This window comes from Sorex fumeus, unplaced genomic scaffold (assembly GCF_029834395.1).
Source record: "Sorex fumeus unplaced genomic scaffold, SorFum_2.1 ptg000008l, whole genome shotgun sequence".
Classification (NCBI taxonomy): domain Eukaryota; kingdom Metazoa; phylum Chordata; class Mammalia; order Eulipotyphla; family Soricidae; genus Sorex; species Sorex fumeus.
The window spans coordinates 24938616-24951751 of record NW_026606065.1 but is presented as its reverse complement, the minus strand read 5'-3'; the positions used below and the strand labels follow the sequence as shown (position 1 = coordinate 24951751).

At 42.3% G+C, this 13136-nt stretch overlaps 1 protein-coding gene across 1 annotated transcript; it reads right to left on the bottom strand.

The window, feature by feature from the left end:
• Positions 1–9923: 9923 nt before the first annotated feature.
• Positions 9924–12749, bottom strand: LOC130019040 (uncharacterized). Its single transcript, XM_056109655.1, has 2 exons — positions 12242–12749; positions 9924–10528 (listed from the first exon to the last, which is right to left on the bottom strand). The coding sequence occupies exons 1-2, from the start codon at positions 12747–12749 to the stop codon at positions 9924–9926; spliced, it is 1113 nt and encodes a 370-aa protein (XP_055965630.1).
• Positions 12750–13136: the final 387 nt, after the last annotated feature.

Below are 13136 nucleotides of genomic sequence, written 5' to 3'. Positions count from 1 at the left end.
AATGCCCTACTCGCTGTGATATTGCTCCAGCCCCTAAAACCAAACTTATCATTAAGGAAAAAGTGCATGTATACAATTTTCTTTATTATTCACAGAGAGAAGGGAGATGAGACAATGAAAGACCAAAATATTAAATTTAAAAATTTGCATTGATCTTTCAGTTATTTAGTTGGAAAAGATGATCATATAGCATCGTTATTTCAAATAGGCTTTCTGTCCAGTGCTAATGCTTAGACATTTGAATAAAGGCGACACAGTTAAATGAGAAATGGTCTAAAGTTACAAGAAGAAGGATCAAAAGGAAAGTTATATGACTTCAAAATCACTCCTTCATTTTTTAGGAAATTTTTCCAACTTCAAAGTTGGCTAGCATGAAGACTCTTTCAGAAAAACATTCTTGCTGAAGTTTTGTATAATGAGCCTGGAATGGGAAGGCCCAAATAGGATCTTTGACATTTAGAGACCCCAGTATAGGGGGAAGAAGCTTAAGTCATCTGCTCCTGGTCAGAATTTCAAATGGTTTCTCTAGTATAGTGAAGGGAACTGGTCTTTGTTCAAGGAACTCATAGTTTTGAACTACAAATAGTAAAGAACTTGACAGCCAAGCTATTTGCATAAATGTTGGATTTGTTTCTTAAGCATTTCTGCAATGTGGGAACAAATATTATTCCTATATTTGCAAAGACATATTAAGATAGTTCCATAAAAATAATCATACACATTTAAAAAATGAAAATAATGGATGGGGTTCAATATTGCCAACTCTTTGAACAGGTGTGAATAGCTGGTTGAATGACATTGACACTATGTAAGCTTGGCATACAAGAAATGAAAGATTGAAAAGTCAGCATATCCCTGATGAGTTGTACTCATTTTCTTTGCAACCAATTATCTATCATGAGTAGTTAAAGAACTTTGTTAAAGTTACAGTTACTCTTCTCATCATAGAGGCTTAATACCTCAGCAATGCTTTTTTAAAAAGCGTTTAAAAATACCTGCACATTAAATAATATGCGGTAAAATTATCAAAAGTGAAGACAGCATTTTATTTCATGTGCCATAATTTATTGAGATAGCATAATTAATATGTAAATTATTCTGTATTTAAATATTTTGCAACTTATTAAAATATAATTTTGTATTAATTACACACAGATATGAAGCTTTGGTTAGATCTTTCCTAGGTGTTCACATAAACCCTTTGATAATATCAAAAAGGTTGTGTTTACCTTTAGTATTACAAATACTGAATATACTGAATAATGCACTTTATTTGCATGTTTTATTTTCCCATAGGTTAAGGGGAAGTTGATTATTATTTCAGTTTACATTTTTCTAATTATTGGTATTAGAATTTCTGGCGTTCATTTTTCCATTGATGTATTCAGTGAATTAGTATTGGAAAATATTGAAAAGGTACATTATCTAGTAATATGGAGATCATATACACACATTATCTTTCTTGTGCTTTCACTTCTTTACCTTTCTGACAATTTGTTTTGAGTGTCCCTCTTTCTTTCCAAACAGCCAACGCTCACCTGTTTTCTTTCAGTGGTATTGTCAGTCTGCTCCATACCTTGAAATATTTAATGCATCTGGATTTTATTAAGATGCATGTTGTGAGGTAGGGGTTTAATTTTATATTCCCTTTCCATATGGTTAGCCAATTGGCCCAATACCATATGTTAACTAAGTTATCCCCCCAGCCCTGAAGCCAAATGTCATCTGCCTTAGGCTATATTATCAAGTTCCTGTATAATATATATTTGTCCCACGTATGGCCCCCTTTCCACGCCATTTGTCTGTCTATGTTGTCCTGCAAATGGCCCTGACATCTTAACCACAGGCAGGTTGGAAGACGTATGACATGAGAAGTTTCCTAGGGTCTGGGGTGTGGGCAGAGTCAGGGAGACTGAAAATTGATGAGGGGAAGGTCACAAGGGAATAAGTCCACAGAGTGATAAGAGAAACTCTTCAAGAAGCCCAGAGCTCTCATTTCTTGGAACAGAAAGATTCACGTGAGGAGAGGTATAGTGAGATCCCCACCCCCAAAAGGACATGAACAAGAAATCAAGTTTATGGCGTTCGCTGCTGGCTCTTCCCTTCCCACAGTTTCTCTAGTTCAGAAAAAGCATGCAGTGTCAGATTGAGCTTCAGGATAAGTGACAAAGTCGGCACATGGTTCAGACTACAGACTCTCTGGAGAGGCAAGAAGAATAGCATCCAAAGATTTGTCTGTCTCAGACATTTTCAGTCGTGTGTTCATCAAAGTCAGGAAAGAGATGGAGGAAATAGTCAAACCTTTCATTTCTTCAGTCATCCTGGTGGCTTGGGAAAGCATTTCTTATTTTCCTGTGTAGCCACCAGAACCGCGGTTGCAAACACACTGTGTATTTCTCTATAATTTTAATTTGATATCTAATATAAAGTGTTGCCAGAATTATTTAATGATATATGGAATGTTGGGGAGCTGGAGGTGGAGGGAGCCATATTTTATTTCCATGTAATAGATATTCTCATCTGCACCTTATGTTCCATTGCAAGGGACAGAAAAAATATTACCTGGATCATTCATGTCTGGCTAGCAAGCACTCATGTTCCTGTGGACTTAAGTAGGACATGTTCCCAAGCATGCAACGAGTTCTTTGTACCCCCAAAAGATATGATTTCCACAGTGGGGAAATTACTCCAGCTCTTGACACACACTCCTTCATGAATACTCTCTGAGAATAATTCCCCAGCTGCGTGCTGAGAGGGGCTCGGGGTACGACCCACTCCCTGGAAAGGGAGCAAGTGAAAAAGTGCAAATAATACAGTTTCAAATAAGCAGAATTAGGGTTAGTGTGTCTTGATACCATTTGTCTAAGGTCTGAAAATACAAGCATTTCAGCACTGAAAGGCCACGCAAGGGACAGTCCTCAGCAAGAAGCAAAGTCCAGTCCAGAACAATTGAGAGAAATGTGTTGCGGGCTCACACAAGTTTCCCAACCGTCTCCACAAGCTTAGCGTTTTTCTGACCATGAGGTTTGCACAGGAAATGTCTCATGGCTGGGTGGGCCCCAAGACTTTTTCACAGCTACCCAGAGTACCAAGGTGGGAGGAAGCTGGAGCCCCGGGAGCACATGTCCTGTTTAGCGCCTGGAACTGCCACAAGGATACACAGGAGCTCTCAGAAAAGCAGAACCGTGTCAGAACTGTAGGCTCTGAAGGCGCTTTCCTGCTCTCCAGAGCTGGGCTGTTGTGACTCAGTGGCCACATGGCTGCAGAGCTTGAAGAATCCCTTGACTACATTTCATATCGTCCAATCCAAAAAATGCTATTTTTTTTAAAAAAAGAAAAATTTCTAAAGGACAGGCTTTAAGGGGATATGGTGCTGCCAGCAGGTCAATCTGTACATGTTTGGCGAGTGCATCAGCAGCCTGATGGTGCTTTCAGACTTCCAGATATCCTAAAATTGCTGTTGTGCCTTTAGCCAGAACCCAAAAACCTGGGGCAAAGTTTACCAAGAAAGTAAACAGCAAAAGTTAGGTATGTGGGAGATACCCACAAACCACCTTCGGCTAAGCTATATAATTGGAGGCATGGCCTCTCTTGCTTCTGATCAAGTTGCTTAATGGCCATGGTCCCAGAGACTCAGAAACAAATCTCAGAACCCAACAGTTTTTGACAGAAATGAGTCTGGACCCTGCAGTAAGTTACTGTCGCTGGGCCACCCAGGGAGGGAAGGGTGCTTTCCCTCTGACTGCTCCCCCTTGGTTGTTCGGTGGCTGGCATCCTCCAGAGGCCAATTGAAAGACAAGTTTGGGTACTCAGTGATGAGACACATGGGGCCTCAAAGGATGGGAGTGCAGCCGGCCCTATCCACCCCATCCCAACATGACCCCTTGTCACTGCCCATGAATGGCCTCTCTGGCTCCTGATCAAGCTGCTAAATGTCCATGATCTCGGAGACTCAGGAACAAATCTCGGAACACAGCAGGTTTTGGCAGAAATCTCTCCAAATTTAAATGTTAAAATTTCAGAATCTCAAAATTGTGTGGCCACTACTGCAGCCACGTGACATCATGGTATTTATAACCAGCAATAGAAAACAAATTGTCTACTGTTGCCTTTTCGGTAGATCTGAGTGTTGGGGTAAAATCCCAAATGATAATGGTAGGTCCAGGGACTGGAGTGATAGCACAGCTAGTAGGGCGTTTGCCTTGCATGAGGCCGACCTGGGTTCGGTCCCTGGCATCCCATATGGTCCCCCAAGCACCACTAGGAGAAATTTCTGAGTGCAGAGCCAGGAATAACCCCTGAGTATCGCTGGGTGTGACCCCAAAAGGAAAAAAAAATAGTGGTGGGTCTGGTGTCAAAATATTGAATGTAATCAAAGTAGAGAGAGATTAAACTGGAAATCATCTGCCTCAGGTGGGGGAGGGTGAGGGATGGGAATATACTGGGGTTTTCGGTGGTCAAGAATGGGCACTGGTTAAGGTACGGGTGTTTCATTGTATGACCAAGACTTAAACCAAAAGCTTTGTAAATACTCTTATGGTGATTCAAGACATAAAATTATAAAAAAAAATAGGAAAAAAAGTAAGATGGAGTTTATGCCCAATTCAATCAGCCTAATCAGTGGATGAATAAATAGCAGTACCCCTACATTAAAAATGAATAAATAAATAAATAAATGACACACTTTAGACCCACTTTTAATCATGTTGTTAAAAATGCCAATATCTTTTTGAAAAATAGCTAGCATTATTATCTGTTATACAAGTAGACTTATGTGTATATGGGATTGCATAGACATGTCTATTATATTAGTTCTATTTAACTGTGGTTACATAGATAAAATATTTTATTACTTTAGTTAAGTTATTAATAGACATTTAAGCTATGTCAGTTTGTTGGCTATTGTGAATAATACAACTATTAATATAAGCATAACAAAACCACGCAGATAATTTCATTCACTCATGATAAAAACCTAGGGACCTACGGAATATGTGGTCACTTAGACGGATTGTTTTGAGAAATCTCTTTATGATCCCAATGGTACTGTCCATCCCATTCCAGTGATCTCCAATGGTACTGTGCCTTTCCCCTTCTCCTCAGCCTTAGGGTTTTCTATCTACTGTCTAACTGCTGCAACTACCTGCTCATCAGCATTTGGGTCAGGATTTTCTTGAAGAGGCGTTTTGGTTATGGTTCTGTGCATGTGATTGCCATAGACATAACCAGAGAAATAGTTCCTTCAAATGGCAGGGGGGATGTTTTTTCAAATCATTTAAATACCATTCTCTTTCCCCCATTCTCTGTCCTTCTCATTGTCCTTCTTCTAGGCCTTGATCTCCTCCTCCTCCTCCACCTCATCCTCCTCCTCCTCTTCCTTATCCTCCTCCTCTTCCTTTTACTCCTCCTCTTCTTTTTCTTTGTCCTCCTCCTCTTCATCCTGTCTCTTCCTCCTACTCCTCTCTTCTTTCTCATTTTCCTTCTCCTCTTCTTTCTCTTAATCCTCCTATCCTTCAGCCTCCTTTTCCTCTTCTTCCTCTTCGTCTTATTTTTTCATTTAGCTGTGGACTTTAAAGCAGTGCTGAGGGAACCTGGGACCCTCTTTGCCCAATGGGCAAGTTGTTCAATATGAGTGCACATGGATGCAGTATTTCTCAAAGTCTAAAGTCCTGGGGTTACTCAGGTGGTTTAGAGATGAACACTGCCTCAGATGTGCACCTGGTGATGTTCCAGGGGTCTTATAGTGCCAATGTTTGAATGGTCAACTGTGGTTGGCCACATGTAAGACATATGTTTTAATCTCCAATTTTTAAAAATCTAGTTTAACATTGGGTTGGAGCAATAGCATACCTGGTAGGGCATTGGACTTGCACAGCAAACACTCAGGTTTTATTCCTCTACCTCTCTCTGAAAGCCTGGAGAGCTACTGAGAGTATCTCACCCGCTCTGCAAAGCCTGGCAAGCTACTGGTGACGTATTTGATATGCCAAAAACAGTAGCAGCAAGTCTCACAATGGATATGTTACTGGTGCCCGCTCGAGCAAATCAATGAACAATGGGAGGACAGTGTTACAGTGATAAAGTTTATCATATTTTTTTCCTATTGCATTACTTGAGATTGTTGTATAATTTAGCTACTAATCCCTGATTGGATTTAAACTATCTTAGTAAACTACTATAAAATATGTTTCCACTTAATATATTTTTGAAGTCTCTATAATTTGCATTTGAAATTCTAGTACATTAAAATATACATCAAAACCAGATCAAGGCTTTCAGGAAACAGAATAATTTGCATGAGGAACAAGATAATGGCAAGCGTGTCAATTATTTGAAGATGTCAGAAGTGCTTTTCTCACATTTTCCTCCACCCTACTGAATAATTTGTTGGAACAAATTTAGTGGATTAAGTTTGTTTTGAAGATACAGACTTGGTAAATTAAATAATACAGAGAAATATACACCATTTTTTTGACTGACTTCTTTCAGTTCACTAGGGCACACCCAACTAATTAAGAAAGCTTACATAAGCCACGTATTTTGGGGCCCTCCCAAGGCGCTCTTAGGGGGCCTAGAAAGTCACTCTTAGCAAATCTGAATTTTGAGGTTTACACCCAGCAATATATCACTGCCCAGACTTACCTATTTGGGAGATCGCCAGGACTCACCTGACACTGCTCTAGAAGCATCCTCTCTGTCCATTCAATGTCTGCCTTTATACATTTGACCTCTTTACCTGATCTAGTTCCCAGACACTCAGACAACATATTTCTCTATTCCATGAGCCACAGTCTTTAAGAAGTGAAGACCTATATATTCTAGTATTTTCCGTTTCAAGTGTTGTCTTCAATTGCATCATCAGAAAACTCAGAAATATAGTTTAAATCTCACATATAAAATAAAATTAACATTTTAACATGGTTCCCCTTGGACACTTCAACCTTCTGAGACTATTGGTGGTGAAGCATGAATGGTAACCAGGCACAATGAGGAGGTTGGCAGGAAACGAGGAGGGTTGTGAGCTAGCAGAGTCTTTTAAGGCAACAAGAAGGATTCCACAGATACTTGAAAGGTCTTTCACCTGGGGGTCCAATTGTGACCATACCATCTCAAATACCTGCACTTCAGTCAAGAACTCTTTTGCAGAAATATTTTGTGTTCTTGATCATTGAGAAGTGGAGGGGTCAGAATACATGCATAAAAGGAGTGACTCAGTGATGTTCCTCCACTGACTAATAGGGTTAAACGACAAGGCAGAAATAAGGAAGAAACTCAGGGAAACGAAGATCAGGTGGAGAAGGTAGAAGTTTCCCTGTAAGTCTCAGGGAAGAGACTTGAATGTTTTTAGATCCTAAATAAATCCAACTACAAATTGTATAGCACAAACAGAATTGACATGAATAAAACAATGTTTTATCAGCTACTACTACTACTACTACTACTAATAATAATAATACTTTGAGTAATAATGTTTGTATCAGGCAAAAAAACTTAAGTATATCACTTTCCACTGCTTTCCTATCAGTAATTTTTAAAGTTTTCAAAAGTTAATTGATGAAAGCATAATACCTGTGTCTAGATCTAACAGTATTATATTATAGAGTTTTCATTAAAAAAATGTTGGTTTTTTTTTTGGGTCTATACTCCTTGGTACCCAGGGCTTACTCCTGGATTTGCACTCAGAAATTACTCCTTTGGGGCTCTAGAGACCATATGTGATGCAGGGAACCAAACCTGTGTCAGGGGCATGCAAGGCAAGTGCACTATCCACTGTGCTATCTCTCCAGTCTCTTGTTTTCTTATTTTCCCTAAACTTTCTCTTTTGTTCTTGTTGGGATAAACAGAGATTGCCCATCTTTAGTTGGGTGCTGGCACTCATGATGGCCTGTGTCCAATTCATTTTGGGGTGGTGTTGAATACTCAATCTGGTTGAGTGAGACTCACCATATTTCACCATTGCTATGCTTGCACAAATGCTCTGAGAGTTTTACTCCTGGTTCTGGTGCTCATACGACTTTAATTGTGCTACTCACACACACTTGACTGTGTCTTCGTGATAGAGTATTTAATTGCTGTCATAATGAAGTCCCAGATAACAGAAGCAAACATGCACAGAAACACACAAAATAACCTGTACACATCCAAAGATGAAAAACTGCCCCCAGCCCAGCACACACACACAAACACACGTACATACGCATACACATGCACACATGCACACAAACATATAAACACACACATACACACACTCACACACACTGTGTGAGTTGGCACTGAGAATTCAGAGCATGGTCTCATGCTTGCATTGCAGGTTATTCCACTGATCCTCTCTCTTCTGCATTACCTCATTAAAAATGAATGTTTAAAGGCTTGATCTTATGCAAAGTACATTTGTCCAAATAATAAAAGAGGGTATTTTGCTTCAGGCCAGCTGGTATTTCAGGGACAAGATTTATCCTCTTATTGGAAATCCAAGTATACAAAGTACTTAAATCAATCATTCTCCAGAAATTTGATCAGGCTTCTAGGGAGAGAAGCACATTTCGCGAACACCCTGGATGCAGGCCCTACAGGAAGCCTGGATGACTTCTTAGTGCTGAAGTAGAAGGTGGGAGCCCAGGGATATTCCTGAAGGGAGTGGAGCTGGCAGTTGGAAGGTGGTGGTAGTCTGGGATGAAAATAGTGGAAAGATCTGGGAGGTGAGGAAGTTCTGGGGAAGCTAAATATACTCTCTTGTGGTGAAGGAATTGACCCAGAGCTCATGAAGTTGCAACCCTGCAAGTAAATGAGAGAACCTCACCTCAGAGTCAGAGTAGTGTCTCCGCATTTCAGGATGAGTGGAAAACCAGTGGATTCCAGGAGATTCCTTTGGGTGTTAACTGCCAATGCAGGGAGGGGAACCCTGAAACTACATGATTACTGCTAACAGCACTCTGAGTTCTGAGATCCGACAGGTCTGAAGTAGAGAACACAGCTTTGGATGTGAAGCTTTAGGAGGAGAGTAACAGCCACCTGACTGAGTGACTTCCTGTGAAGTGATGACATTTACACAGTTTTGTCACGGAACAAAGATACACATTAGCAGACACCTGGAATAAAACACAGCATCCAGAGAGATACCTACACTTTCATTCAAAGCTGATTTTCAACACAAGTGTGAAAGCAACTGAATGGAATAAAGAACTGCCTATAAAGTAAATGGTGTTTGAGTAAATGAATACACATGGATAAAAACAAAAAGAACCTTGAAGCTTACTTATACTAAACAGATTATTAGGAAATAGATATTTAAGCCTAAAGAGAAAAAACTTTCATCTTTTGGAAGAAAAAAATGTGTGAAACCTTTATTGGCTTTATTTGCTATCATTTCCTTAAGAAATCACAAAAAACAAAGTGATAAATTAGAGTCCATCCAATTAAAATATGTATGGTTCCCAGTGATACAGTAAAGACAATGTGGGTCAAGGTGATGATTATGGAAAAATGACTGTTATCAATTGCACATTAATAATTATCAAGGTCAGTGTTAAGAAAACCTCCAGAACCAGCCACAACCATGCTGAGACAACTATCCACAAGCATGAAGGTACCGGCAGAGGAACAAAGGCATGTGGGTCCCAGGGCTGAGATCTCCAAGCCTACTCGGATCGGGGCTGAGCATCCTTCACCTAGATCCTCCAAATTCCAGTAGGCGGGGGTCACACCCACCAACTGGCCCCCTGCCGTGTAATCCCATCAACGGCCAAGACCCAGAGACTTTAAAACCCAGCTCCCAGAAGCACACGGCCGCATTCGCGGGACATCTTATTATCTTCTCTTACTTTGGACAACCTGGCAGGCAACCATATGTTACCTGCCCACACGGCAGAGTCTGGCAAACTCCCCGTGGCATACCCTTAATCACTTAATCACTTAACTTCCCGTTAGTCGTCGATTTGCTCGAGCGGGCGCCAGTAACGTCTCCATTTGTCCCTGTCGCGTGCTAGTGTAGCCCAATGGCATCTGTTCGCTCCGGGAACATGAAGGGCCTCAAACCGATCGTTCATGATCTTCAGGAAGAAGTCTGACCATCTGGTAGGTGGGCGGCCACGCGGTCTCTTGACATCCCGTGGAATCCAATCAGTAACAGCTCTAGTCCAACGGTCGTCTTTAAATCTCATTACGTGACCAGCCCATCTGATTTTCGACACCTTGGCAAATGAGACAGCGTCCCTGATCCTTGATCGTTGACGGATGTCAGAACTCCGGATTCTTTCTCTCAATTGAGTGAAACGTGATATTCCAAGCATAGCTCTTTCTATTCTTCTTTGGGAGAACTGAATGGCGTTCTCATCTTGTTTGCGTAGGGCCCAGGTCTCTGAGGCATATGTTAATGCAGGAAGAACAGTGGAATCAAAGAGATGTGCCCGGAGCCGGAGGTTCTTCGTCCTCTTAGCTATTTCTTCGACGTTCTTGAAGGCGTTCCAAGCCACTCTCTTCCTCCTGCGCAGCTCGGGTGCCAGGTCATTTGTCATGTTGACCTCTCGACCTAGGTAGACATAGCTGTTGCATTCGGAGATGGTCGTTCCATTGAGAGCGAATGGGGCGTCAGGAACAAGGCTGTTTCTCATAAACATTGTCTTCGTAAGATTCAGCTGTAGTCCTACCTTTCCACACTCACGGTCAAAGTCAGCCAGCATTTGTGCCGCTTGGCTGATGTTTGGTGTTATTAAATCAATGTCATCAGAAAAGCGGAGGTGGTGTAGTTGCCGACCATCTATCTTCACTCCCATTCCTTCCCATTCCAGTCGTCGCATGATGTTCTCGAGGGTGGCACTGAAGAGTTTCGGTGAAATGGTATCACCCTGTCGCACCCCTCTCTTGACATCAACGATCACTTCTTTGTAGAATGGTGAGATCCTGGTAGTGAATCCGCAATAGAGCTCACGGAGGATCCTGATGTATTGGGCTTGAATGCCCTGATTGGCTAGGGCTTCAATGACCGCTTCCGCCTCAACAGAATCAAAGGCCTTCTTTAAATCAATGAACGTTAAGCAGAGCGGCATCTTGAACTCCCGAGAAACCTCAATGAGCTTGGTTATCGTGTGGATATGGTCGATGGTGCTGAATCCTTTGCGGAACCCGGCTTGCTCGCATGGTTGTCCTTCATCTAGTGTTCTGCCAATCCTATTCAGGATGACTCGAATGAACAACTTGTAGATGACAGACAATAGGCAGATCGGGCAATAGTTGCCAATGTCATGGATGTCTCCCTTCTTGAACAGTAGTACGGTCCTGCTGGTTTTCCATTGGGACGGAACCTTGCATTCAGACAGGTAGCAAGTGAAGAGCCGAGCCAGTGTATTGATGAGTACTGACGGCAGGTTCTTCAGGTGTTCAGGTCTGACCTTGTCTGGGCCGGGTGCTGTTTGTTTCTTTACCAACGAAATGGCGTGTCGGATTTCGGAGGGCAGAACGTTGGGAACAACATACCCATCCTGTGGAATTTGGTATGTTGGCAAGTGGACATGGCTATCGAAGAGATTTGAGTAGAAGTCATGGATAATCTTCTCCATTGCCATTCTGGAGGATGTGATGGATCCATCAGGACGTCGGAGGGCAGTCATCTTGGTCTTATAGTTGGCGAAGGACAGGCGGGCCTTATGAATACTTTTCCAGGCTTCTGCCGCATCTACCAGTACTTCTGCTCTTCTCTCTTTGAGGTCTTCCTTGATCGCATCTCTGCACTGCTTTGCAAGCTCGGACATTAGCTTGCGGTTGCCTGAGGCATGCGCCAAACCACGCTGGCAAATTAGCTCAAGAGTTTTTGAAGATAGGCGACTTTTTGTGGCTATTTCTCTCTTGGCGTTCCTCGCACATTCATGGAGGTGCTGAACCAGTCGATCGTATTCCTCGTCAATGTTGTCAACAATGGCATCTTCCCATGTTGCCGCAATAGTACCAAAGAGTTCCCAGTTGGTGGTCATTCTGGGAGTTCTCTTTTTGAACTTTGCAGCCCTTTCTCCCCGCTCTGTGAAGTAGAATTTTGCACGAAGGAGATGGTGGTTCGATCCCGTTCGAATTTTTGGGACAACAGCGACATCAGTCAAGCAAAACCGTCGATTGAATATGATGTGGATTATTTCGTTGTGAAATCATCCACCGGGAGACTCCCATGTCCATCGTTTAGATTCTGCCTTCTGGAACTGTGAGTTACCATGGATGGTCTTGGTCGACATGATGAACTCTGACAGTCTCTCACCCTGTTCGTTCCATTCTAGGCCATGGGGCCCGATGTGCAGTTCTTCAGCTGATCTTCTCGGTCTTATCTTGGCATTAAAATCACCCACAATGATCTTGTAGAAGGTGTGGTCTTCTTTATAGAACTTCTCTAGCTCCATGTAGAACTTCTCGATTTCTCTTTCATCATAATGAGATGTTGGTGCGCAGACAACGAAGATAGAAATTGCAGGCAGTGAGCCACATCTATTCAAATGTAAACATCCGATTCGGGTTGTTAGGCATTCGAATGAATCAATGCTCTTGGCCAAGTTTGTGTTGACAAGGACACCGACGCCTCCAACACCTCTTTTATTGCATGTTCCGAGGAACAATTCTTCTCCAGTGTCGAAAACGGCATGGTGAGATTCGTGCCTTCTTGTCTCGGTCAGACCAATGATGTCGTACTTGATCATTCGCGCTTGTACCATCAGGTCCTCGATGGATGCATCTGATGCTAGCGTACGTGCATTGAAAGTACAGACGATCATTTTTGTCTTCCTTCGTTGTGGCAGCCAAGGTCGGCCTTGAGATTTTGTCGGCCTCTCCTTTTTCATCCTTCTCAGTGCTGCCATGTCGGTGAAGCCTTCAGGGTCAGGTGAATGAGACCAGTTGTAGTTACTGGATTTGGCATATCGAATACACAGCGGATAGCTTGCCAGGCTCTTCCGTGCGGGTGGAATACTCTCGGTAGCTTGGCAGTCTTTCCGAGAGGGATAGAGGCTTTTGGGGTGACCTCTAATCACCCTTGTAGGTGTTACCATATTTGAACCCTATCAAATATGGTACGACAATTACAGAAGATGGGTATTTAGTGTCTTATGATGTGTCGCGCGGCCGCTTGCGGCCGCGCGGGTCCGGAAGGCGTCCTGGAGTGT